This window comes from Marmota monax, unplaced genomic scaffold (genome assembly GCF_021218885.2).
Source record: "Marmota monax isolate L192 unplaced genomic scaffold, Marmota_monax_Labrador192_F-V1.1 WCK01_AAM20220418_F8-fsc00028, whole genome shotgun sequence".
NCBI lineage: Eukaryota > Metazoa > Chordata > Mammalia > Rodentia > Sciuridae > Marmota > Marmota monax.
Genome location: NW_026694779.1, coordinates 16,405,275 through 16,432,208, shown reverse-complemented (window position 1 = coordinate 16,432,208; position 26,934 = coordinate 16,405,275). Strand labels below are relative to the sequence as shown.

The 26,934-nt window shown below is 49.7% G+C and overlaps 1 protein-coding gene across 1 annotated transcript; it reads left to right on the top strand.

Moving 5' to 3' along the window:
- The first annotated feature begins 317 nt into the window (after window positions 1-317).
- On the top strand, window positions 318-25,115 carry Lmod3 (leiomodin 3). Its single transcript, XM_046425568.2, has 5 exons — window positions 318-630; window positions 1,366-1,891; window positions 15,435-15,755; window positions 18,604-20,004; window positions 24,563-25,115. Exons 3-5 carry the CDS (start codon window positions 15,468-15,470, stop codon window positions 24,587-24,589), a joined length of 1,716 nt encoding a protein of 571 aa, XP_046281524.1. The 5' UTR covers window positions 318-630; window positions 1,366-1,891; window positions 15,435-15,467; the 3' UTR covers window positions 24,590-25,115.
- The last annotated feature ends 1,819 nt before the right edge of the window (window positions 25,116-26,934 follow it).

Genomic DNA, 26,934 nt, shown 5'->3' with positions numbered 1-26,934 from the left:
TTTAGAAGCTTCCATCATACCCATAAGTATTTTTTAAGGTGACACCAGTTTGTGTTTCTTGGAAACCTTTGCTGGGTAGTCAGGGCATGTCTGTAAACCAAAGCCAGGAAGCGAGGGTTATAAATCCATCTCTTAATGATGTTTTCTGGGAGAAAATCTGAAGCCAACGGGGCAAAGTTTGTTTGGAGGCGTCTAGCATATGCCACTTTCATTCACTTAAAAATAGAAACCAGGAACTATGTGAAGTACTTAGGGAATGACATCCGTCACAGGATTAGGGACCCAGTGACGAAAAAAGAAAATGGCGGTGGGGGTGGGGGGGTGACCACAAATAACTCTGTGGTTCTGATTGTCCCCGGTAGTTGTCGTGCTGATTCTCCTTGGGAGGGTTCAAGTCTGACCTGGGAAAAACAGACATTTCCAAAGGTGGAATTCTGAAGATGGTGAGGGCTGTGTTGTTAGAGGTTGGCCGGGGCGTGTAATATGAGCCAGCAGAACTGGAAATCTCCGTGATAACCTTGCCTTCTGACTGCGCCTGCAGAACACAGGGAAAGGGGCTCAGACTCTCCTCTGTGGCATTTTGTCACCTCTAATTCCACAAGTTTATCTGGATCGACAAGAGCACGCAGGGTGAGCCAGCGCGACTTTTGCAGCTCAAAGCCTAGCTACAGTAAGGCTGGCATTTTGGGGCGTTGATTGGTTATGTGGGGCCCGAGCTGTTCAAACGAGGTCACACCCGCCCGCTGTGTAAGCCGACACTGGCTCCTCATGTGGCACAATTGCAAGGTGAAGATGTGTCTGGATGGCGTGGGAGGTGAATTCCAACACGCGCTCAGCGGCGCCATTGGGCTCTGAGAAGGGCAGAAGCTGATGCAAGGGGTGGATTTCTTAGTGCTCCTCCTGAACTTGCAAACATTTTTTTTTTGGGGGGGGAGCGGGGGTACCAGGAATTGAACTCAGGGGCACTTAACCACTGAGCCACATCCCCAGCCCTATTATGTATTTTTATTTAGAGATGGGGTCTTGCTAAGTAGCTTCCACCCTGATTTTATGGAGGCTGGCTTGGAACTCACGATCCTCCTGCCTCAGCCTCCCAAGCCACTGAGAGAACAGGAGTGCACCACCATGCCCGGCCTTGATTTTCAAACTCATCAAATTATTTTTTCTATACATATCTTGCATTTCTCCTCAAAACTCCTGAGTGACTCATTCATTTATTCAGGCAGAATATTTAATTAATTTTTTGATAGTTTTATAACACGTTCAACCTTGTTGCTGCTGTTCTTTGGCACTGGGGATTGAACCGGGGGTACTTTACCACTGAGCTACATCCTCAGCCCTTTTTATTTTTTTATTCTGAGACAGGATGTTGCTAGGTTACCCAAGTCGGCCTTGAACTTGATCCTCCTGCCTCAGCCTCCCGAGCGTCCGAGATGACAGACCTGGCTGCTGGATTACTCTTCGTAGGTGCTGAGCTGTGCAAAGACTTAAAGAACTGGTCTGGCCCTTGTTGTTAGGAAGCCTTCGGGTCCTTGAGACACTGGCAAAACTTTTGTTGCGAAGAATGCAAGAAATGACCAAGAAAGATGGTTTTGCTAACCGTTACCTTCTATCTGTTAGAATGTCATCTCTCCTCCCTTTTACACCGTGAGGAAACGGGGCAGAGGTGTTCACTGAAGTCACTACTATTCAGAAAACATCTGCTGACCAAGGGCACGCCTAGGGCTCCCTGTCAGGAGGGGTAACAGGTGATTACCAGTCCACGCTAATAGCTCATGCCACAGAAATCATCAAACATGGCAAAACTGACGTGAGAGAAGACAGCAGAACCCCGAGACAGAACCAACACCCAACAAAACGGTCAGCGAGAGGAGTCCTCGCGTCCACAAAGGTGCACCGTGAAACCCTGTTCTAACAAGTGGACAGGCTGCCGGGTGGGAAGAACAGGGGAGGCTCCTTGGGGAGTGAGTGACCTGGGTCACTCCATGACATTCAGATTGGCCACCTAGGGAGGTGGACCAGTGTGGTGCAGTCCAGAGGCGTGGACAGGGGAGAGCGAGAGAGACGACTTCTTCAAGTCCAAAGCCGTGGGGATCCCTAATCCTGCACCTGTAGCTTCTCACCATGCCCAGGTGCTTGCTGGGCAGACTCCATGGGTCCCGCAGCCCCCAGAGGGTGTGGGCCTTTCACAGTGGGGAAGCTCACTTTGGGAGGTGATTTGCCCAGGGGAGCAGCTTCTGAAGAGGCCCCGCTTAGCAGGTCGCATTAAGTGGAAAATGCAAGGTGCTGTCTGCTGTGCTGGATGCTCATGCACAGTGGGGACAGGAAGAGAAAGACAGATCCTGAAGCCCTCTCCAGAAAACCTGACTCCACCCATCCACCGGGAGCGTTCCCCTGAGTGCTGGAAAACTATTAGATTTAAAAGTGCCACCAAAGGGACTTAAACCTCAACAAAAATGTGGTCCATTTGAATTTGACATTGGGAAAAAAATATTAGGGATTCGCATGCGCACTCACTTCTTCACTGATATTTTGCTTGGGTGCTACGTTGATGCTACTGAGTTCAATAATTTAACATGCCACCACCCTTCGTCCAGAGGGAATGGTGTGACGATAAGTGGGTGCGCATGCAGAGGACACCTGTTGTACTTTTGACATTGAGCAGGGTTTGCTGCCCGACATGCACAGGAGCCCAAACCATGGCACCAGGCTCTGCAGAGAAAGGGATTTGCACACACTGTTGGCAAGGAGGCCAGGAGTGCTAGGCTCATGTCCGCCTCCCCAGCCAGCCAGGCAGGAGTGAGGGAACTGATGATAGGAGTCGGTCTCCCTCGGGCAGCTGCAGGTCACACCCCATCAGTCCTGCTAACCAGGCTCCGGGAGCCCCGTCAGCTACTGCCTGAGAGCACCCAGAAGCAGCCCACTCTCCTTAGCATGGTGACCGCTGCAGCCCGCGGCCCCATCTTCTCCACAGCAGTCTCCTAAAGGTCTTCCTGTTTCCACTTTTGTCCCATGAAGCCCGTTGCCTCCCTGCCGAGGGCTGATTTGTTCATTTTTGCAGTACTGGGGGTTGACCCCAGGGGCGCGCTAGCTCTAAGCCACACCGCAAGCCCTTTCACTTTGTTTTTTCAGTTTTGAGACAGGGTCTGGCTAAGTTGCCCAAGCTGGCCTCTACCCTGCAATCCTCTTGCCTCAACCTCCCGAGCTGATAGAAATACAGGCATGAGCCACCACACCAGGAGGATTTTCTTATACAGATCATTTTGCTTCTTACGGTGGCTTCTGATGGCACATAGCATACAAGAGGACTTCCTCACCATGTCCTCCAAGGTTTTTCATTGTCGGGCATCTTCTCCGCTCCCCAAATTTGCCTCACATCGCCGTCGTCCTCACTTAGGAGCCCTCACTGTGACTGGAGAGAGGTGGGAGGGAGGCACAGGAACTGCCACACTGGGAAATGACAGGTGCTGTCAGCATCAATTGTCCCTCAGGAGGTGGAGATCCACCCCACTCCAACACATCCGCGTTGAGCCTGTTCCTTCTGGGAACATTGTTACTGGGGGTCACAATGTCCTGGGGCAGCCACAGCCTCTGGAGAATATTTAACAGAATACACCACCCGAGGCTCAGGACAGAAGGAGGGGAGCGGCTCAGCCGGGTTTGGGCTCTGCAGCAAGTGGACTTTCAAGCTCCTGTCTGCAGGGATCCATGGCTTCACACACAAACACAGCCAGGAAGAATTCATTCCCAGGAAAGTAGCACTCCCTGGGGCTCACAAATGAAAACCCAGGGCTGGTCTCCCCGTCCGACCACGGATGCATCTTTGCAGAAGGAGAAGCTGAGCAGAGCCCTTGGGGGGGCACCATGGGTCTGTGCACAAACTCGATCAATTACAGAGTCAGAATGCTCACTCCTCCCAGGAAAGACGGCCACGGGTTCCCCAAAGTGAGAACAGACGGCACGGGGACAAGACTGGAAACAGCCTTGAAGGACGAAGTCGTGACATTGATCAAGAGCATGGCGGAAAGCACTCCAACAGGTTGACAGTGAGCACTCTTGTGATTTTAATTTTTCCTTTTTGCTTATACACATTAGAAGATATCTTTTTTTTTATAATGAACATAGGTGACATGTACTTAAAATCAAGTTATTTGAAAGACCGAGGAAGCTTGCCTCTGGTGACCTTATCTTTCTGCCACGTCTCTGGAAGTGGACCAGAGGAGGCTTACAGGTCCGTTGGTAAGATTTGATAAAATTCCCCAGACGCTGCACAAGCGTCAGGTTACTCTTCTAGAGTTTCCAGAAGCTTCGGCCTTTTCTCCAGTGTCTTGGGTGCTTCTTGAGTAACACAGTTGGGTGGCTCCAGCCCTCTCCTTGTGTTTCAGTTGACTGAAGTGGTCTCGCCCCGGGTCCTCGGGTGTCTGTGCCAACAGCCTTGAGATTCTTTTTTCCACCTGTCAATCGCCTACTTTTTAAAAAGTTTCGCCTTTCGTTTACAGTTTTATTGTCCCTTTGCCCTGCTTGAAGTGTCCGCATCACAAGTGTGCAGATAGATCCATCTGGCAAACGTGCTCACTGCTGCAGCCGGCGCCCCAGTTAAGACTTAGCTGGTGCCCCCCAAAAGCCCCAATCAGGTGCCAACCTTCCAGCCAATCCCAGCTCTGGGAACAGCTGCTGTGTGTATCTCTGACTCCAGGGTCTCACTTGCCCGCTCTGACTCCACCTGAGCCACACCCTGCCGCCTGGGCTCTTCTGCCTCTGACTTGGCTCCGTCTCGCTGCTGCAGATCCACGGTTGGTTTTAATCGCTGAGCAGTCTGCCCTTTTACGCCTACAACACAATTGGTTTCTCCATTCCTCTGTTGATGGACTTAATGCTATCAAATTTTATACGACTTTTTTCTATTCTGAAATAATATAAAAATGAATAGGATTTCATTTATACAGGCAGACTGATCACCTGGCTTTGCTTCAATCATTTTTGTTCAACATCTTTTTCTAATCTTTTTTAATTTCAGTGAAAGATACATAACCAAAAAATGGACTACCTTAATTTTTAAAAAAAAATTTTTTAGTTGTCATTGGACCTTTATTTTATTTATTTAAATGTCGTGCTGAGGATTGAACCCAGTGCCTCCCACGGGCTAGGTGAGCGCTGTACCACTGAGCCACAACCCCAACCCTTTATCTTTTATTTTTTCCCTTCGGTCCTGGGGCTGGACCCTGAAGGAGCTTGCTGTGCTCCAACCCCGAGCTACACCCTGGTCCTGTGTTAATCATCTTAAGTGCACAGTTCAGAGGTGTCAGGTCCAGCACTCTCATCGCTGTCCTCGGATCTCCAGAACCTTCTGCAGAACTGGAATTGCACACCCATTAACTTCCCCCCAGCTCCCCACTCCCCGTCCTGCCACCCACCATGCTACTTGTTTTCTGTGTGGTTGACGGCTCCGGGGACCTCGATTCCGCGGAACCATCTGGGGTTCCTCTGGTCTATCTCATCCAACGTCCTCACGTTCACCCACGACGCTGTGGCAGGTGACAGGGTCGGCTTCTGTTTTGAGACAGAGCCCTATTCCATCCCCTTTACCTGCACGTTTTGCTCATCTCTTCATCTGTTGATTGACGCTTGGCCGCTGCCCTGCTGGCTGTCGTGAATGACTTGCTGGGAACATGGGCGTGTGCGCTGGGGACCCTGGCTTCAGCTCTCGGGGCTGTCTGCCCAGAGTGGGGTTGTGAGGGCACGTGGAACCCTCATGCTTCGTTTTTCTGGCAGAATCACCACACTGATGTCCAGGGCGCCTGCACCCTCTGTGCTCCCCCCAACTGGGCTCAGCTACGTCTGAAGGGTCAAAAACCCCAGTGAGAGTGATATCCCGCCCGCCCCTTGCTCTGCCCAGACGGAGCCGCACCTCGCATGCTTCTCTGTGGACGTTTTATGTCCCTCTGTTGACTTTTTATATCCTTCTGTTGACTTTCCGTCTGTCATTGTGGGTGAAATGTCTGCTGCCGCTCAGATTCTTGATATTGTGGAAATGTGTTTTCTCTTTGGAGCTTGCTTGGAAGTTCTGCAGATTTACTCCAAGGTGTCTAGGTATCACCAGGCGGAGGTGTTTTAAAATTGTATAAATGTACAAATTGGTTTTGCCTGGAATGAACAAATGTTAAAATGCTAAAAATACTGTTTTTGTTGATTATCAGTTTTTGTGACCATATAATTTGAACTCCTGATCCACTTTACTTACTATCTTCTCCTTAAAAAGAAGAAAAAGAAAGAAAGAAAGAAAAAGAAAAGAAAATGAAGAAGAAAAATAAAGAAAGAAAGAGAATAGCAAGTATTGGAAGAACATAGAGACTTGGGAACGTCGGGTGTTGCTGGCAGGAATGCAAAATGATGCGGCAGCTGTCTGAAGCAGGATGGTAGTGCCTCAATAGAACTGAACATAGCTGGGTGCCGTGGCACATACCGTGACCCTAGCAACTCAGGAGGCTGAGGCAGGAGGATCACAAGTTCAAGGTCAACCTGAGCAGCTTGGTGAGGCCATGTCTCAAAAAATTCAAAGGACTGAGGATGTAGCTCTGTGGCACAGCAGCCCTGGGTTTAATCCTCAGTACTGAATTCTTGATTTCATTTAAAAGACAACAAACAGAAGAACCCACTAGCTCCCTCATGATAACACCAGAATGGCCTACATTTTAACAACATCAAACAGTCCCTACAATAAAATCACCTGTATGTGAACACACAGCCTTAAAATATGGTTTCAGGTCTTCCTCATCTTAAAAGCACATCTCCATCAGAAAAATATCCAAATTACCTGAAAGGTTTAAGAGGAAAACCAAGATCACTGCTAAGGAGTTTGCCGGGCCCTTCACTGTGCTTAGGTGTGACATAAATTAATACATACAGACTATTTTTATTTTTGTGACAAAATATCCCATTTTATAAAAAGCAATGTTTACTTAAGTTGCAGGTGCCATTTCATGCTAAGTAAAGCTCAGTGTCAGTGTCACCAGTCGACTTCAGGGCCTTAGGGGAGGGACTAGGACGAGGTTCTTTCCACCTGTCCACCGTCGTCCAGGGTCATTGCCGTGAATGTGGTGAGCACCCTGGGAACGCCCAGCTTGTGAGACCATTCAGAACGGGGCATTCCTCTAAGTGCGTGGGTCACCTTGGTGTTCAAGCTCACAGGTTCTTCTGATGCCACCAGGTACGTTGGCACTGTTGCACGGCCACCCGCTGAGTCAGACGTGAATGCACACTCATCTCGCAGCTCCACAGAAGCAACCCGTCCTGGTGAAACGTGTTAGGACAGCACTCGAAAAATCAAAGGCTTGCCAAACATTTAAATATCATTTTCAACTATTTTAGTATCTCCGCCTTTGAGAAGGTGACCTGATGTCCAAGTAGTTGGGAAATCCTTGTTTGTCATATCCTTGAGGTACCAAAAAAAAAATAAAAAAAGTTGGATGTTTACCTGCTGGGTTTACAAATGTCGTAGAAACATCATGGGTTGTCTTAGGAGATGCTGAAGATTTAAGGGCTAAACTATTTGAATCTGCAAATCTGATCAGATTGCATCGATTTTTCTCCTGTTTTCTTAGGATGCTCATAAGCCCAATTTGGTAAGAAAAGGCAATTATTCTGAAATTGACTTAAAGGTGATTTGGGGTTATTTTCTGTGTATTAAAATGTAAACAACATTTAAGTGTTTGGAAACACAAAAAAGGAGTGCATCAAAAAATGAATAAAATAAAAAATATTGGTAATCCCTTCCCCTGGGGTTTTAACATCTTACAACATTTCCTACCAGTCCTATTTTCTTTTTTTGAGACAATATCTCAAAAGTTGCGGAGGCTGACTTTGAACTTGTGTCTCTGGGGTTGCTGGGATTATAGGTGTGTGCTATGAGTACATGTACTATGAGTACATAATGTACATATTTCCTCAGGTTATTTACTTGCACTGACATTTCACAAAATATTTTCTAAGAACTACTGGTCTTATGTCCTGTGGAAAAAAGTTGGGGGTAGCCGTCAACCTGAAGATGGTTTTCTTGCTGTAGAAACGTACACTTGCTATTGACATCAGCAAGCCCTGTGGTTGAGAGCACTCTGACTTCCTTCAACTCTACACTCTCCAGACTGATTTTATCCAAGAATCATTTGTCTACAGCGGGTGTCTCGACAGACAGGACTTGATGGCGGTAACATTGCTGTGAATGATTGCTTGACTCCATTTCCGCTGACCTGTGACACTTCTTGTCTGCCCCAATAAGCAGAGCAGTCACATTAGGTGCTTTGTGGCTCCAGCTTGTAGGCAGGCAAAACGCCGAGTGGACTGGACAGATGGGAAGCCATAGGGGATGCGGATGAAGAGCACGGACCTCAGGGGCAGTAGTTCAAATGCCTGTGGCCCACCTCTGGTTCCTGCCAAAGGCAGCTACCAACGGCATGCATTTCAGGTGCGTGTAAGAGATGAACGAACATTTAATTGTCATCCCATGCTTAGCGGTGTCGGCCTCAGCAGTGCAGTGGGGCGTCCACACACACAGGAGCAGCAGTTGCAATAGTTGCCGCGGTTGCGTGGTTGCAGCGGCAGCAGCTGCAGCCGGGCGAGCTGTGGGGGTGCTGACGTGTGACAGTGACCTGGTATTTGATCTCGTGGCCGTCTTAGGAGCACTGTAGTAACATCCTCACACCCCACAGAAGCATATAAAATGAATGCATTTGACGTTAAAACAAAATCAGACTCACTGAAGGAATTTGAGATGGCTTACAAATCAAGGTAAAATAATAAATTTCCTCTTGCAACCTCAGCTGCCCTGGGGTCTGGTGGGAGCAAGGCGGGCTGGGTACGCAGGCTGTAAGAAGTCTTCCTGTCCCAGACGTAAAGCCCATCCCGGGGCCTTGCAGCCAGGGGCCAGGGAATTTGAGGAGGGAGCCAGGCATGTCTACACTCACGGAGCCTCCGGGCCATCTGCGCCAGGAGGCAAGCTGTGGTGACCCAAGTGGAATTGCACAAGAGAATAGCCGGCCACCAACAGGACAGAGCGGATTTATTTAGTGCCATTTGGAAACCGTTCTCGTCATGTCCATTTATAGCCAGTGGACGGAGCTGAAGGCGGAGACGGAGTGGCTCACGGTCACCCTTCACAGGGTGGAAAAACAACGGGCACCCAGCAAGGAGGCCTGCTTCCCCACCAAGACCTCCCAGTGTGGGTCAAGCTGCCCCGTGTTTTGGACCTGCACTGCCGGTGACGTTTTAGAAAACAGAAGAGCCGTCATTTTTCCGTTCTGAATATCATTTGGTGTTGGGCATTTTCTAGGCAGAAGAATATGATTATTTATGAAAGTATAATAAGGGCTGATGTTTACTATTTTCCATGGATTATCTCATTCAGTTTTTTCAAACACCCTTTGAAGTAGAACACGCCTAACCTCATTTTTACAGGGTAGTAACTGACAGAGAGCTTGATACCCCAATTCCCACTGCAAGGACAGGGCAGTGCTGGCGTTGGCAGTCAGGCACCCCAACCCGAGCGTCCTGTGAACCACCGGCTAGGCTGCCCGGCTCCGGTCATGTGGGGCACCTGAGGCAGAGGGGAGGAGGAACTTCCAGTTTTCCCCATCCATGATGCAACCAGGATTTACACCTGGATTGCCTGACTCCCAAGTCCTGTTGACTTCCCGAGCTCAGACGTCCAAGGCAAAGGCCCAGGGAAGGAGATGTCTCATGTTTCAGGTTTCCAGGTGGCAAGCCCAGATGAAGGATTTACCCTGAAACGCCTCCTGTTTTGTGCAAAAATTTGGATATTCCTATGGTGGAAAATTTAGATATTCGCTGAAAAAATTCTGTTATCACCAAGTACTATGTGAAGTCCCCTCAGTACAGTGACAAACAAGGCCACCCTGTCCTAAGACAGTTTCAGTCCTGAGAGGAAAGATTGGCCAGTGAGCTGGCAGGGGTACGGCCATGGGAAAGTGCCCAGTTCTCAGCAAGGACATCAGAAGAACCCCACACCCAGTTCTCAAGATCAGGGAGTCTTCCTAGAGGAGGTGACTCCAGAGCCAGATGAAAGATGGGGGGGCAACAGGTTGGTCCACCCAGGGGAGACGGTGCGTGAAACCTGGGAGTGACAGAGAGCGGCACCCCCTGGAATCCTCAGGTCGGCTGTGGATGGGAGACGTAGATTGATGAGAAACCGAAGGCCCACGTCAGGAACCGCGGATTGACCCTGTGGCCGCAGGAACTCTTGAAGGGGCTTCAGCAGAGCAGCAAATGGCATCAGGACCCCCCCTCAAGCTGCAAGTCACCAGCCAACCAGTTCACAGGAGCGACAGCGAGGGAAGCCCTAGGCCCACGGAGCAGAAGAGACAGGCAGCTGTTTTCAGAACCCAAGGGGTGGCCAGTCTCTCTCTCTCTCTCTCTTTTTTCTTCCCCAATAATTAAAAAAAAAATTTTTCCCAGAACTGGACATTGAGCCCAGGAGTGCTGTACCAGGGAGCCACCTCCCAGACAGGGTCCTTGTGGTCCTCCTGCCTCAGCCTCAAGAGTCGCTGGGATTGCAGACCTGTGCCACTGTTCCCAGGTAGAATGGCTCCCCTCCCTCCCTCCCACTCCCCTCCGTGCCTCCCCCTCCCCTCCCTCCCCCTCCCTCTTCCTCCGTCCCCCTCCCTTCCCTCCCTCCCCCTACCCTTCCCTCCCTCCCTCCCTCCTCCCCTCCCTCCCTCTCCCTCCCTCCCTTCCTCCATCCCCCCCACCTCCCCTCTCCCTCTCCTGTGAGTCTGGTGGACTCTTTGCTGGGAGGGTGTGGAGGAGGGATGTGGCAAGCACAGCAATCCACACAGATCGGAGCTCTCGATGGAAACACCGGGGATTTTTTAAGCTTCATGTGTGCCTTGCAGAGTGACATGCCCGGACCTCTGAGGTCCCACACACTGCACTGGCTTGACCGTCACAGCCTTCAGAAGCCTGGTCTTCACTTACTCCCTGGCTCTTCTTACCTGCCACCCGACTTCCCAGCCCTTTAACCAGCAGCCAAGGCCACCTTGCAGAAAGGCCACCCACACTTGCTTGTGTAGGAGCCTTGGGGGGGGGGTGGGTCCCAGCCACTCTCAGGAAGACTCAGCTTCCCCAGGGCAGGATGGCCCACCTGACCCAGCTGTGCCCACCTCCCTGCCCGTCTCCTGCTGGCACAGGACAGTCCGGTTCCAGGACACCTCCTAGAACATCCCAAGGCTTTGCAGACCTGGATGCGCTCTGCTGAGGGGAGGCTTTCCCTGGCTCCCGGCAGGGGCTGCAGTCCTCGCTTCTCCAATGTGCTGTGCCCGTCTCAGTGTCCAGCTACCAGCAGCTCGTCCCTGCTTGCCGCCTCGTGAGAAGGGACTGTTTCAGTTGCCCCTAGCCCTACCCTGGCACCGTGCAGGGCTCCGAGCCCACTCAGCAAACACCGTCCACTGGGTGAATGAAGAAACCTATGCCCATTCTCCTAAGCTGTCCAGTCCCGACCCATAATGAGTACCTGGCACCCCATTTACACATCAGGATCCCCTGAGAGCTTTCCAAATATACGACCCAGGTTGAGCATTATGATTCCGTAGCTTCTGGGTGGGTCCAGGGGGTCGATTCACTATAACTGCCTCCAGACACTCTGGCACGAAGCCCGATGACCCCTGACACCCTCCCGGCCTCCTTCCTGCCATCGACTGTCCTCCAGCCCACCACTGCCTTCTGCTGTCATAGCCAGATTCTGACGCGAGAAGCTGCTGAGGCGGCAGCAACAGAGCGTCTTTAAGAGAAAGCACAACTAAATCATCTCTGTCAAAGGAGGCTAACTACACCAGCGAACCCTCCAAGGCAAGATGCAGAGGGAGAGCAGCTGGCAGAGATTGGCCCTGCGTAGCTGCCTTCCGCAAGAGGCGGTCCCGTGAAGCAGCACCCGCAAAGCAGCACCCGCAAAGCAGCACCCTTGCAGAAACTCCCCAGTCAGCTTGGCCCGCAGGAGCGAGGTCGTGCTCAGAGAAGCGCAATTCCTCAGAGCAGACCTGGAATTTGAAAGCACCCAAGCAAACACTCAGGTGCTGTTCTTGGAAAGATTCACATTTATATGCACATCGTGGGTTTCTATTTTCTTTATATACCATTGCCTCTAAATGCCCCTCGGTTGTTTTCTGTAAAAGCAACAAGATTTTAAAACATTCTTTTGTTTATTGCTGTTTATAAAATGGTTTCTGTCATGGAAATGTTTTTTTCTATTTTTTTAGTTGTAGATGGAAACAATTTCTTTGTTTATTTATTTTAGTGCTTCATGCATGCGAGGCAAGCACTCAACCACTAAGCTACAACTCCAGAAACGTTTTTTTTTAAAATAATTGTTTTTGTGTTTCTTTAAATGCTTCTGTGGTTATCCCTGAATTATGAGAATAACAATATTTAACATTTATTGAGGGCTTGTTCTGTGCTGTGCACTTTCCTACTTAATTGTGTATGCATATATTGCCTCATTTAAATCTCTCCATAACTGCTTATTGTGTACATTATTATTAGCTATGGACCCATAGGTTGCTCAATAGCAGGAAGTTAGTTAATAAGAGGTGGAGCTGGGATCTGGCTCCAGGTGGACTCCCCCCAGGTCCTCTTCATTTCTATTTGGATCAGCATTTCCCAAATATAGATATTTTGGAAAGTTAATGACATGGAATATTAGTAGATGATTTTAAAAGGTTGGGAATATCAGTTAAACACATGGGTTTCTTTAGTGTAAGGTTTCTTGGAGTCTCTAAGTGCAAATACACTTTACAAACGTCTAAAATGCAAAAAAGCAGAATATAACATTTCCCAGATCTCTTTTCAGCTGAGCCTCTATTTATTTGTGGTGCTAGCAACTGAGCCAGGGCCTCAAACATGCTGAGAATATATTCTAAACCTTGAGCTACAGCCCCAGCCCCTGTGGGGTCTCTCTAGACCACCGTTCTGTGAGCCAAGTCTGTGAAATGATAGTCTACACCACGGTCCACAAACTCGGGTGTCTTCCTGCCCCCCGAGGTATTAGAATTTATTTAATATCCACTTACAACTGCTTATATTCTTTTTCACTTTTGCGAGTTTTGAGATTATGTAAATACGGCTGTCCCCGGGTATCTACAGGGACTGGGTCCAGGATCCCCTGAAAATACCAGGGTCTGCAGATCTCGACTCCCTCTCATGAGACAGCACAGCACTTGCACATGACCTGTGCGCTTCTTCCCTTTGGCCTCAGACAGCGTCGGTGCTGTGTAAATAGTTGTTATGCTGTATTGTTCAGGGAAAATGACAAGGAAAATAAGTCTACATGTGCGATTTTTTTTCCCCAAAATAAATTTTTATTGTGTTTGGTTGGCTCGGTGGATGCAGACCCCTCTAGTGTGGAGGGCTGCCCATACATAATATCGGAACAGTAATGTGTGTGTAATGTACACAAATGATTTCCACATCCTGGGGATGGATGCAGTAACATGAAGGGGTGTGTTACCATACACGTGTGAAGTGTTCACTTTCTTCTTATTCTTTGACCCAGCAACTTCACCTTTTGGCATTTATCCAGTTTAGCCTAAGGAAATAAATTGGCATGTTTTAAACATATTGGCTACAAGGATGTTTATTGGAGAACCAGGCTTGTGACTAATGAAAACAGTCTAAATATTCAATAATTAAGGACTGGTCACATAAACTATGCAGTTACAAACAATAACTCTTAAAAACTCTTAAACGGGGAGATCTTAAAAACTAGTTGTAGAAAATATAAAGGCATAGAAAGCCGATTCCTGATTTTTGTCAGTCAAAGTCAGACAGGGCTGAGGTGAGCTCTATGGAGGAGCACTTGCCAAGCAAACAGGAGGCCCCGGGTTCAGTTCCCAGTCCTGCAGAAGAAAGCAAAACAAAAACACATAGAGGATCACAGAGTTGGCTGGCCTAAAACAAACAACTGGAATCATAAACTGAAATGTCAACAGTAGGCTCAGCAGTGAGATAGGGGAAACTTTCATTTTCTCCGTATCTACCCTTATCCTAACTTCTGTGTAATAAATGCATATTTCTGAATAAATATTATATTTACAGTAAAGTTTAAAATTTTAAAATAAAGGGCTGGGGATGTGGCTTGGTGGTAGAGTGCTTGTCTGGCATGCACGAGGCTCTCCTCAGCACCACAAACAAACAAACAAAAAAGATTTTGTTTTTTTGCATACCTCTTCTAGATGTGTTATGTTGGTGTCTCTTCTGTGTTTGCATATTTTTTTTTAAGTTGTAGGTGGACAAATACCTTTATTGTATTTATATGGTGCTGAGGATGGAACCCAGGGCCTCACAGATGTGAGAAAAGCGCTCTATGGCTGAGCCCCAGCCCCAGCCCCTCACATTCTCCTTTTTATCGGTTGACACATAAATACCATGTAACACACAAGCCTTTGTGCTGTGCTACATTGTGTCAACTTCTACACCTGCCACTTCCTGTGGGTGGGAGCCTCCTGCATTTCTAGAGGTAGAATTCCAGGGTCAAAGCAAATGTGCACTGGTAATTTCGATAAACTTTGCCTCCTGAGGTTACCAAAAATAATAATAATAATAATGATAATGTTCTCATGGTTTCTTTGAGTATTTTAATTGTCTGAGATTTTCTTTACATTTCACTTTCAATCCATTTTAATGTATCCAGGCTTCATGAATGCTGCATAAGAAAAACAAATAATTTAAGACATTAAAATCCTCGCCGGTCGTGGAAATTCTAGCGCTGGTTATCCACATCTGTTGGATCACAGGATCCTGGTGCAATAAGGACACCTCGCCAGGGTTCAGCTTACACGGGGTGGAGAGCTGCTTACTCTCCCAGGCTGCCCGGCTTCCAGGGTCAGGCAGAAGCAAAGCCCCAGCCCTGAGGACCCCATTCACCTCCTAGTGAATTTTCTACTCCAGGAGAATTGAGGTTGGTGGATGGGTTTCCCTTCGGACAGCTTGTAAGTTGTTTTCAGCACTTAAATACAGAGGAGTGGGCTCCCTGGAGGCCCAGGGTGTGCAGCTGAAGCTGCACTGAGCCCCTGTGGCCATCTGAGGGCTCCTGGGGAGAGGAGCTTATTCCTGCAAGACTTGTGGACCCGTTGCTCAGTGGCGGGCTTAAGCAGCTGTGCTGAAATGTCAGACGGATTTGCACAGCTGACTGAGTTGCCCAAGAGAGAGCAGCGTAGTAACCCCATCAACTGACCCCGGGCAGCCCAGCCCTGCTTAATATAGATCTGCCGGGGCTGAACTGCAGTCACGCCGCTCGGCAAACCCACTGAGGCTCCTGGGGAGAGATCTCAAGGTGGGTTGACCTGCTCACCTGTTCACCAGCAGGGCTGCTTGGAGTGCCTCTGTGTTCCTCTTCTTTTTGAAATCAGCTTTGATAATTTCTTCTCTTCTAGTGAAATTAGAAACAAACAGGAAAAAAACAGACCATGTCGGGCCACAGCAGGAATTCGGATCAAGAGGAGCTGGGTGAGCTGGACGAGGATGAGCTCTTGGCCAACCTGTCCCCCGAAGAGCTGAGGGAACTGCAGTCGGAAATGGAAGTCATGGCCCCGGACCCCCGCCTTCCCGTGGGAATGATCCAGAAGGACCAAACCGAGAAGCCACCGACGGGGACCTTCGACCACAAGTCCCTGGTGGACTACATGTACTTGCAGAAGGCCTCCAGGCGCATGCTGGAAGATGAGCGCGTCCCCGTCACCTTTGTGCGGTCTGAGGTAACCAGCACCTGTCCTGACAGGTGGCCCCTGGCCGGCTGTCGGCTGTCTGTGTGTCCCCTGGGATTGCTCGGGGCGGCGGCGTTGGGTCCTGCGGTTTTGCCACATCCTAGCGTGTGCGGTAAGGTTCGACCCCACTGCAGACTGGAACTTTCTGAAACCCCTGGCACAGCTGCAAGGGGAAGGCGGGTCATTTCTCATCGGCCTCTCGGTTTTGCTTGCTGGAAGGCCGGTGGATGTGGCCCCGTGCTCAGGGGCCCCAACTCGTGACCAGGAGCAGGTGTTCTGAGCACCTACTTTATTGAATTTATTTATTTGGCCGGCAGGCCCCCTTGAGGGGCTCACGGGAGCTCTGGGTCCTCTCTCTGGCACGTCCTCACCTATGCAATACTCCACGCACAATGTCAAAGACCTCACGGTACCCCAGAGGTCTAGCCCATACCCTGCAAGTGACCAGGTAAAACAACCAAAAATGTGTAACGTTCCCACCATGCACTGGGTATCCGTGACGACACTTAGTAAGTGTCATGGTAGTAAGCTGTTTCTAGTTTTTCTCAAAATTTTTTAGGTCGAAAAAATGGAACTGTTACTGATTCTAAAATTTACTTTGCATTAGCATAATTTTTTTTTTAAAGTTCCACTTAAAAAAAAAAGTTCCACTTAAAAATAATTTGGCAGAAAAAAACAAAACAAAACAAAACAAAAAAATAATAATTTGGCAGAAACAAGACAGTGGCCATCCAGGTGAAGTCTCTTTGAGGTGTGCTGGCTGACAGAGCTGTGCATTGTCACATTACTGTCCCATTGGCTGGCATTCAGGGAGGTGGACAACGGGTTTCACATTCAGGAGAACTTGGACACGCTCTCAGCTTTGGAAAATGCATGGCTGGCTTGATGAGGTTAGAGCTGAAGATAAAATTCATAGACCTTTTACGTCGGAGGTGATTCTATGTGAACACCAGGGTTAGAGGGAACAAAAGGAGGACTTTCAAACACCATTCCTTCTGCTGGTGTACTTTAAACGGCTTGGTAGTGGCTCCCCCTGCTGGGATAGGTGAGAAGTGCGGGGGAAGGGGCCTTAGGTGGTGAAGGGCAGGGGTCAATGGTCCACCCCCACCGGCCACATGTCATGAGATGGAGTTTGTGCTCAAAGAAGCCTGCATCTCTGATTGCTGCACTCACTGTCAAAATGACACCCATGAGGTACACATCTTGTACAGAAAAGCACAATAATGCACAAGTCTCTAAAAACACTGTCAAGGGACAGCTACTTTCCTCCCCAAACCTGCAATTTCTAGATCTCTGCACAACACTCTTGCTTGTACAGTGGCTCTTCCTTCTAGGCACTGTTCCTCAAAAAAAAAAAAAAAAAACAAGAACAGTGAGCTGGTTTCTGGAACAACCAGGGCAGTTTTCACAGAGCTGAGCACATGAAATCCAAATCAAGGTTTCAAAAAAAAAAAAAAAATACGTATTCCAAATTGCCAAACTGCTCTCATTTACCCCACATTATGTTATAGTCTCAGGGAAATGGGATCTACACGTTATATAAGATTTGCAGACATTTTAGGCATGTAAATTTTAGAGCAATAAGGAAACTACTGTGTAACCCAGGGTTATGGAATACAAAGACCCTATTCAGCTATATGTCAAACAAAGACTTCAGTGTGTTGATAAAAACTGTATAAAGTTTGCAAAACAAATAACCTTTACTGCTTCTGGAACTGAAGATTACTTTAAAAATAAAACAAGGCTGGGGTTGTAGTTTCATGGTAGAACACTTGCCTAGCATGCACAGGGTCCTGGGTTTGACCCTCCCACACCCCAGCACCACACATTCAGATAAAAACCATAAAAAATAATTTTTAAAAATCTGACAATAAAGTAAGCTAGGTTTTATTTTTATTTTAATTACAATTGGCCCTCACTATCCTTGGGGGTTCACCTTCCTGGACTCAACCAACCATGGATAAAAAAAAAAAAAAAATATATATATATATATATATATATATATATATATATATATATATATATATATATATATATAAAATTGAAGCCAAAAGTGGCGGCACAGGTTTGTACTCCCAGCTACTTGAGAGGCTGAGGCAGGAGGATCACAAGTTGAAGTCCAGCCTGGATAACTTAATGTGATCCTGCCTCAAAGTAAATACCACATCCTCCGGTGGTAGCGCACCTACCTAGCATGTGCCGGGCCCTGTGCTCAATCCCCAGCACCACAGCAAGGAAATTTTTGCAAGTGAACTGAACCGGGACAGGTTCCTTGGGGTCATTATCCCCTAAACAGCGTAGTATAACTTTCGACTGATACAGCGTTTGTGTAGTGTTAGTTATTATAAGTAAACTGGAGAGGACGTGAAGAGCCTGTCCTTGGGAAGATCTGCCTAGGTTAGGTGCAAGCACTACGCCATTGTATAAAGGATGGTGCACCCCACCTCCTGGAACCCTGGTGTGGGTCGCCGAAGGATACCCAGGGACCACTGAGTAGGAGATGAGACAGACACAGCTGAAATCGTCACTGAAAATGGGTCTTTGTTTTGGTTGCCAAGAATATGTGAGGTTTCTTTATATAGAAAACTCAAACACTCTAGAATTATACAAGGTAAAAGTGAAGGGCCCCCAAATGCTTCCTCTCCTTGGAGTTTTCTTAGGGGTCACCTCCTTCCTTAGGAGCCTGCCGACTGTTGCTCTACCTACAGTCACAAGCCTCTGTGCACAGGCAGCGCTCTGTGGTCCTGCGGGTTTCACCTCGTGGTTTCTGACGGAGCCTTGTTTCTCTCCTGTCTTTCCTGGTTGCTGTGGGCTCTAACCCACGTGAACTCTCTCTTAGGAAAACACTCCAGGACGGCAGGAGGCCAGAGACCCAGGGAATAAAAACGTGCTCCGGTTCCTGAAAGAAAAGCTCAATGACGAAATCGCGGCACATAAAAGAGAATCCGACGGCAGCGACGGTGTGCAGGAAGCGGACGAGGAGGATGGGGAAGAGGAGGAGGAGGAGGAGGAGGAAGAGGAAGAAGAGGAAGAGGAGGAGGAGGAGGAAGAAGAGGAAGAGGAAGAGGAAGAGGAGGACAACGGTGAGCCGGGAGAAGCACAGAATCCGGTCGGAAACGGCGAGAGCAGCAGCCCCCGGACGGCCACCAGAGCTCCGGAGGAACACGGGAACCAACCCGCAGCCCAGGAAAAAAGTGAGAAGAAAGTCTCCAAACTGGATCCCAAAAAGCTGGCTCTGGACACCAGCTTCCTGAAGGTCAGCGCGAGGCCCTCGGGGAACCAGACGGACCTGGACGGCAGCCTGAGGCGCGTGAGGCAGAACGACCCCGACCTGAAGGAGCTGAACCTCAACAACATCGAGAACATCCCCCGGGAGATGCTGCTGGACTTCGTCAGCGCCATGAAGAAGAACAAGCACGTGAGGACGCTCAGCCTGGCCAACGTGGGCGCCGACGAGAGCGTGGCCTTCGCCCTGGCCAACATGCTGCGGGAGAACAGGAGCATCCGCACGCTCAACATCGAGTCCAACTTCATCACGGGGAAGGGCATCGTGGCCATCATGCGGTGCCTGCAGTTCAACGAGACCCTCACGGAGCTGCGCTTCCACAACCAGAGGCACATGCTGGGCCACCACGCCGAGATGGAGATCTCCCGGCTGCTGAAGGCCAACCACACCCTGCTCAAGGTGGGCTACCACTTTGAGCTCCCGGGTCCCCGGATGGTGGTCACGAATCTGCTCACCAGGAACCAGGACAGACAGAGGCAGAAAAGGCAAGAAGAACAGAAACAACAGCAGCTCAAGGAGCAGAGGAAGCTCATAGCCATGCTGGAGAACGGCCTGGGGCTGCCCCCAGGGATGTGGGAGAGGCTGGGGGGGCCCATGCCCGACCCCAGGATGCAGGAGTTCCTCCAGCCGCCTCCCGGGCCTCCCGGCCCTCACGGCCCCCACGGTCCCCACGCGGTCCCCTTCGGCCGCAGAAACGAGATGGCGAAAAAGCCGTCTCAGCCTCCGCAGTACAAGACGGACCCCGACTCCTTCCGGGTGGTGAAGCTGAAGAGGATCCAACGCAAATCCCGCATGCCGGAGGCCAAGGAGCCGCCCGAGAAAACCAACCTCAAAGACGTGATCAAGACGCTCAAACCCGTGCCCCGAAACCGGCCACCCCCCCTGGTGGAGATCACACCCAGAGACCAGCTCCTGAATGACATCCGTCACAGCAACGTCGCCTACCTTAAACCCGTAAGTAGAAGGGGGGACGGTGAACCCGCCTCGCATGACGTGCGCCCCAGCTCCCGTCTGTCCCCTGCGCCCCTCGCAGACACCAGTCCCGACTTCCTGGGGAGCACAGGGAGCTGCCCCGTGGGTCTGAAGCACCAGCCCTCCCTCAGGACTACACCGGAATGAGTGAGTTCTGGGACACGAATCCGAGCAGCTCTGTCTGCAGAGCCCTTCCCATGAGCCGGAGCTGAGTCACAGAGTTGTCTTCCTTCTGTAATGTAGGTGCCGTTGTCCTCCCCACTTTATAAAGAGGAGACGGAGGCTCAGAGATGCTCAGCACCTGTCTAGGGGGTTCAGCTCAGAAGTGGCAGAGCCAACTTTGAAATCACTCCCCTTCTGAGTTCAGGGTCAGGGTTTGATTCACCCTGCTATTGTGAACCCCCAAGTACAAACACAGAGCTCACAGAGATCCCCAAGGACCTGCTGGGAGGCACAAAGAGGAAAGAGGATACGAGGTTAGGCTTCTGGGTAGCTGGGGAAAAGGCCCCGGAGTTGATGCTTTGTACAGATGAGGAGACGCCACTTGAGCTGCATTCACCCTGTTGGGTGGGCAGAGACGGTGGACTTCGGCTGCCGTCCGTGAATCCCTGCAGGTTCAGGAGATCTTACCAGCATTTCAGTTTGCTGATTCAGTCTCCCACTAGGAGAAGAAGCTGTATTCCTTGCCGCTGAGGTTGCACAAACGAGAGTTCTTTTGTCATGATGCTGGTATTTACACAGGCTCAAGAACATTCCACAGACGGATACGGGGCTGCATTATTTCAAAAATCTTGCCTGTGATTTAGCCAAGAGGTCAGATGTATGATTTCAGCCTAGAGGGTCACAGTTTTTTTTTGTTTTTTTTTTTAAGATATGTGGATACATATCTTATATTTTTTTATATAATCTTGTATTTTTTAGGTAATCTTGTATTTTTATACAGTCTTGTATTTTTTCCTGCTTTGAAGAGCTCTTCTAACATAAGACAGTGGTTACTTCCCTAGCCCTGCATTCAAAAAAGACAACTGCGGCTTATTCACATGCACACACACGTGCATTTCTTACTTTCATGTCTTAGGAGCACGGTGATCAGTCCTTCATTTTCTAAATCCGACGTGAGTTCCCTCTGAGTCTTGGAGGGCACCTGAGTCCTCCTGGGGCAGGCACCCGGGGAGAAGAGAGGTGGCATGGAGTCAGGCGGGCTCTTTGCCTGACTTCACCTGCCACCCTTGGCTCATTGACATCCCTCACTTGGCCCCTGTGGAAGTTCCTATTTTGCTCCTGCTACTCAGGCCTTGTCCACAGCTCTGGGTCGCTGTGGCCCCAGCACAAAGCAGAGGCGCAATGCTGGCCTGGGCTCCTCCCTGGCGAAAGTCAATCCCCCCACTCTTCACCCGGCTGCGCTTCAGCCCCTGCCGCCCCGCCCCAGGAGTGTTGGCACCTTTCACTGAGATTCAGAGCCCACTGAGGCCAACTCGCATTGCCAGGAGCCCCCAGGTTCCACGCGGGGCAAGGACATTCACTCCAATTGCCTTTGGCCTCATGTATCTAGTTCACCTCTGAACTGCTCCCAGGCAATTGGCTTAAGGACCCTGCAAAATGACTGCAGTATGTTGACGTCCCCTGCAGCCTCCCTCACCCTAAGGCTCCGGAGTGAACGAGCACCTGCTGTGATTGTTGACTTCAGATTCCAGACTTGTGTAATCCCAGCGGCTGGGGAGGCTGAGGCAGGAGGACCGTGAGTTCAAAGCCAGCCTCAGCAAAAGCAAGGCACTAAGCAACTCAGGGAGACCCTGTCTCTAAATAAAATACAAAGTAGGGCAGGGGATGGGGCTCAGTGGTTGTGTGCCCCTGAGTTCAATCCCTGGTACTGCCCCTGCACCCCAAAAAAGATTCGAGACTTGAGCCTTCATCTTTGCCTCTGGCCGCCCTTGTTCGCCTCACTTGTACGATCTTCTTTCTCTCCTGGCAGGTTCTGAGGTCCTATCCTTTTGCCGGTTTGTTCCCATCTTCTCCTTTTGTGTCAGTACCACGTCATCCGGAACGGTCCCCAGTGCCCTTTTCCCTGCAGGTCCCCAAGGTTCCCTTAGCATTCTTGTTCAAAGCTTCCCCAAAGTGAGCTTTCCTGTTTGGTCCTGGATATTGTATCTGGTTCCCAAATTTCCTCGGTGTCATGCTTTGAGCCTGCAATGTGTCCCCAAAGGCTCAAGGTTTGACAGTATGGTCCCCAACGCAGCCAGTTTCTGAACTGGGGCTCTGAGGAAGTGACCAGATCCTGAGGGCTGTAACCTCACCAGCAGATCCAGCCCTTGTGGACTTCTGGGGACTGTCCCCTGTCCCTGGCCGCCTCCCTCTGCTCTCTGGCTGCCTGAGTTGAGCAGCTCTCTTGACCACACCCTAATTCTGCCTCACTTGAGCCCAGAGCGAAGGAGCCAAATGCTCGTGGACTGAAACCCCTGAGACTGTGAGCCAAAATGAATCTTTCTTCCTCTGAGCTGTTCTGCCAGGTGTTTGGTCACAGTGACCAGCATGTTTGGTGTGTGCATTTTCTCTTGCATTCAGATCTAAAACCTTAGAGTTACCTTCAAAGTCCTTTTTCCTGCCCCCACAAAAGAAATCAGGAGAACCTATGAGAGCCAAAGCTGAATGTGAACCATAACTGTGAAAATGCTATGATCCTTAAAAAGGGAGATTGCAGGAAAAAAAGGGGGGGTGACATTTCAAGGTCACCTCAAAAGAACATCTATAATCCAGGAACCATTTAGACCAGACGTTACCTTCCCATAATAGCTAGCGGGAAAGGTTTTTGATATAAAATCTTCTAAAGTCTATGTGGAGATGCTCAAGATTTAATAGATCGCAGGGCCCACCCCAGAGTCTTGGATTCCATAGGCCTTCGGTGGGGCCTGGGGATTCCCAGTCTTCGCTGGTTCTCTGGTGATGCTGGTGCAGCCTTTTCCTGGACCCCATTTTGACAACCGTGACCTTACGACAATGTTGTATAGTTAAGTGCCTGACCTCTTTGTTGCTCAGTGCTCTTAATGATCGGTGTTTTCCATGGGTGAGCCCCGCCAGGTACAGCCAGTCCCACCCCTCCCAAGGGCACAGGGCGGCAGTTCACGGGGGACCCTTGGCTTGAAGCTGGGCAGATGGCAGCACATACACCTTCCTCTCAGGTGGGCAGGTGCTGGGTAACTCTCCTAGGCAAGGTCGTGGGCAGGACCTGGCTGCGGGAGGAGCCTGGGTGGAGATGGACCGTCCAGAGAGAAACAGCCTTGGTCATTGCACAGGGCATCCCCTTAACTTCTCTTAGCATCTTCTGGGAGGTATGTACATGAGAAACCCTCCTGAGACGTGGGTCTCCAGTTGGTCTGTCTCTTTCCGACGATCATCATCACCAGGGACTGGAGTTGAGAAGGGTGAGGTCTTTTAATCCCCCGTCTTTACTGGTGCAGTTTAACTACACATAACGGTGGGACTCGCTGTGACATATTTGTACACGTGTGTGAGAGACAGAATTTAGTCAGCAGCATTCCCCAGTGCTTCCCCATTCCCTCCCCAAAGCCCTTTCCTCTGCTCCGCTGATCTTCTCCAGGAAACAGGAGTAGGAAGCAGGTTGGCAGTTGGACTTACATTACTCTTTGTGAATTTTTGTAATATTTTAAAATTTTACTGAGCAACAAATGAGTACCTTTCCAAGAGGACAAATAATATATCTTGTAGCGGCATGTTTATAGACAGAGTTGGTCCAAATCCTGATCTTGTACTTCCTAGCTGTGTGTCCTAAGGGAAGTGACTTTCTTTTCTGAGCCACTTCCTTCTGTGCAAGGACATCGTACGATGTAGTGAGATGTTTATAAAAGTCAGTGTTACTATTGAGGACTCTCTTGTATTCTGTAACTTAATCTTTACCCTTGTGAGTGGATAGTTATTGTCACTTTACCACTCAGGAAATTGAGGGCTGGGGCTGTAGCTCAGCGGCAGAGCGGTTGCCTAGCATGCATGAGGCGCGGGGTTTGATCCTCAGCACCATATATAAGTAAATCGATAAAATGAAGGTATTGGGTCAACACAATTAAAAAATATTTTAAAATAAATATTAAAAACAACAACTACTAGGGAAATCGATACTCGGCACCACCCGTACTGTAAATGTGGGTGACCGCTTTGAACTGAGGCCCAGGCCAGCCCTGGTCCCCTTGTTTCCTGTGATGACATTTTCCACGTGCCCAAAGACCCGGACACACTCCCAGTTGTTAGAAAGAGCCCAATGCGTGGTGGCCGAGGCCGCTGCTGTTTTATCGTGATTTGGTTTCTTTCCTTGTTAGTTTTTGGTGGCGCTGGGGACTGAACCCAGGGCCTTGTGCATGCCAGGCGGGCACTCTACCGACTGAGCATGTCCCCAGCCCCTCTATCGTGACTTTGGAGGGCTCTCGGGCCAGGATCTCTTATCCATTCTGTATCCATGGAGGCCTGGGTTTGTGACTTTTGCTGTGAACTTCTTGAATTTCCAGGATTCATTCCAATGCTTCAATCACAGGTGCAACTGCCAAAAGAACTGGCGTAAGTGGCAACAGAACGATCTAGAAGAACAAGAGACGGAAGCAGCGGCTGTGGGGTTGGAGCTGGGGGCTGCTTCAGCGGCACAGCTGGGAGCGTGTCCCCGAACACCTGGGGCCTGCGTAAGAGACGCGAAGCTCGGGCCACGCAGGAAACAGGCAGAAGAGGAGGGTGGATGGAGAGAGAATCTAATATTCGCGGGCCACGCTTTCTACTGCCAATCAGCCCGGGTGACTGGGGCGGGATTTGAGTCTGGCTTCCAGAAGCAGCAGTTTGAGACGTTTTTGTAAACATTCGCTTTCTTGTGGTTGATAACAATAAACGTGACGGGGGTGTTGTCTTGGTGCTCACGCTGTTCCTCCCGCCAGCCCCTGTGCTGTCACCCGCCACACACCACACAGGGAGGAGGCCACCTCTCCCCGACCTGTGAAGGGCAGGTGTGTTCCTGGCCCACCCAGGTTTGGAAATGGCTCTCTCCCCCGGAGACCCCTCCATGTTCTGGGCTATTCTTCTGAGAGGGCTGTCTCAGGAGCACCACCCCGAAGCCCGAGGATGTGGACCGAGTGTCACCAAAACAGTAATACCAAGAGTCACCCTTGCATCTGTGAAAACGCTTCCTGACAGCCTTTCTGTATGTGGCAGCGGGGGACAACCTGCAGCTCTGTAGAGAAAGAAATAGGGAGATGAATAATAGAGGGGAGGGCTATTGTAGGTGTATGCACACATCAGGTGTCTTGACTTCCATCTCTGAGTCTGACTTGATCTTGCTCACCTCCAGACCTTCTGAAGGAAGTTGATGGGGTTGAATTCCCCAACCTACCCTTCAGAGCTCCCTTGACTCGCCCCAGAGGGCTACCAGTCTCCTGCCCCACAAGCCCTTCATGCTCCTCTTGGTAAAGACATCTCTGTATGCTCCAGGGCCTTTGCACAGGATGGTCCCCAAAAGGCTTTTCTCTGCCCCCACATATGAAAGCCCCATCCGGTCTCCAAAGCCGGTGCCCAGTTCCGATGATCTCCACAAGGACATCCCGGGCTGCTCCAGCCCCATTCCCAGAGCCCTTACCTGTCCATCCTGGTCACTAGGTGCGTAGAATCAATCTGAGGCTCTATAGTAATAGGACTGACCTGAGCTGGGAATCAGTCGGCTCTTTATCTGGGTGGACAGACTCTGGGCACAGCCTTCCTCCCCCTGTGGGGGTCACGGCTGATGTCCAGCAGGCAGAGCAGGGTGGGAGAGGACAGCTTCAAAGGGGGCAAACAACACGTGATTTGGAAGGATGAGCCAGGATAAAAAAAAACACGGCGCGTCTCTGTTTTGAACATAATTTGCGCAAAAGTAGCCGAATTCAAATAGTTTCCAGTCCAGTGTGTAACTTAAAATAGACAACAGCCCACAGCTTTGTTCTTAACAGGATTGTTCTTAACAGGAGTGTTAAGAAAGGGCTGCAAAAATAATGCTTCCTAAGTAGTCGGCACATTCTGTACCAAGGCGAACCTCTGAGGACCAGCCCTGTAAACACGCTTAGAAACAGTCTGGATGTCACAGGCAAAGTTCTGGGAGCCCCGGTGCCTGCTGACCACAGCAAGGTCCAGGGTTTCAGAAGGGCTACCGGTAACCCGAGGATGCTCCAAGAAAAGATGATCCAGCTTCCCGATTCCCTGCCTCAGTACCCAGGTTTGGCAAGAAAGGAACAGCAGCTCACGGGATGGTTTTTCTGCTGACCATTCCCAGGCTAAAGAGCCTGGTTGAAGAATTTAACCTGCTTTTAAAATGGGATGCTAACTGACACCATGTACATGTCATGGTGTTCTGCATCTGGGATCCTAGTGGTATCACAGGTCTAAGCAGATGCTCCGGGATGGCTGAGAAATTTGCAAGAAGAATCCAGAGCAGGAAAATGCCAGTGCTCTTCACTCTAGGACATGCAGAGAATTTCCCCAGCAAGTGCCTCCCCCATGTCTGCACAGTTCCAAGGTAGGAAAGCCTCAGGGCTCGATTCACGGATGGAGTTGTCCCATCAGCAAGCCCACATCCTTCGTGATCTGTTTGTAAATACATGACAGTAAAGGGACACCCAGACTCATGCTTTCTTACCCCTAATGTCTGTCAAAGCACACGGTTGTCACGATTGCTATCCCAGATTGTTATGGAGTGCAGAAACCAGTGACCATTTCTCCTTTCAGAAGCCTCTCACCTGGCTGTCTGAAGACGCTTTTCAAACTTCAAACAGAGGAGTTATCCTCTGCTTCTTTGTGCCCCCAGGGAATTGATAAAAACGCACATTTCTTGTGTTTTCCTAAATGTTCCAGTTGAAAACGAAACCATGGGAAACTTACAAGAAACATGATCTC

Excerpts from the sequence above, each read along its gene's own strand:
- Lmod3 (XM_046425568.2), top strand. The coding sequence starts at position 15,468 with ATGTCGGGCCACAGCAGGAATTCGGATCAAGAGGAGCTGGGTGAGCTG. Across the intron at positions 15,756-18,603 it reads TCACCTTTGTGCGGTCTGAG|GAAAACACTCCAGGACGGCA; the intron begins GTAACCAGCACC and ends ACTCTCTCTTAG. Across the intron at positions 20,005-24,562 it reads ACGTCGCCTACCTTAAACCC|GTGCAACTGCCAAAAGAACT; the intron begins GTAAGTAGAAGG and ends CTTCAATCACAG.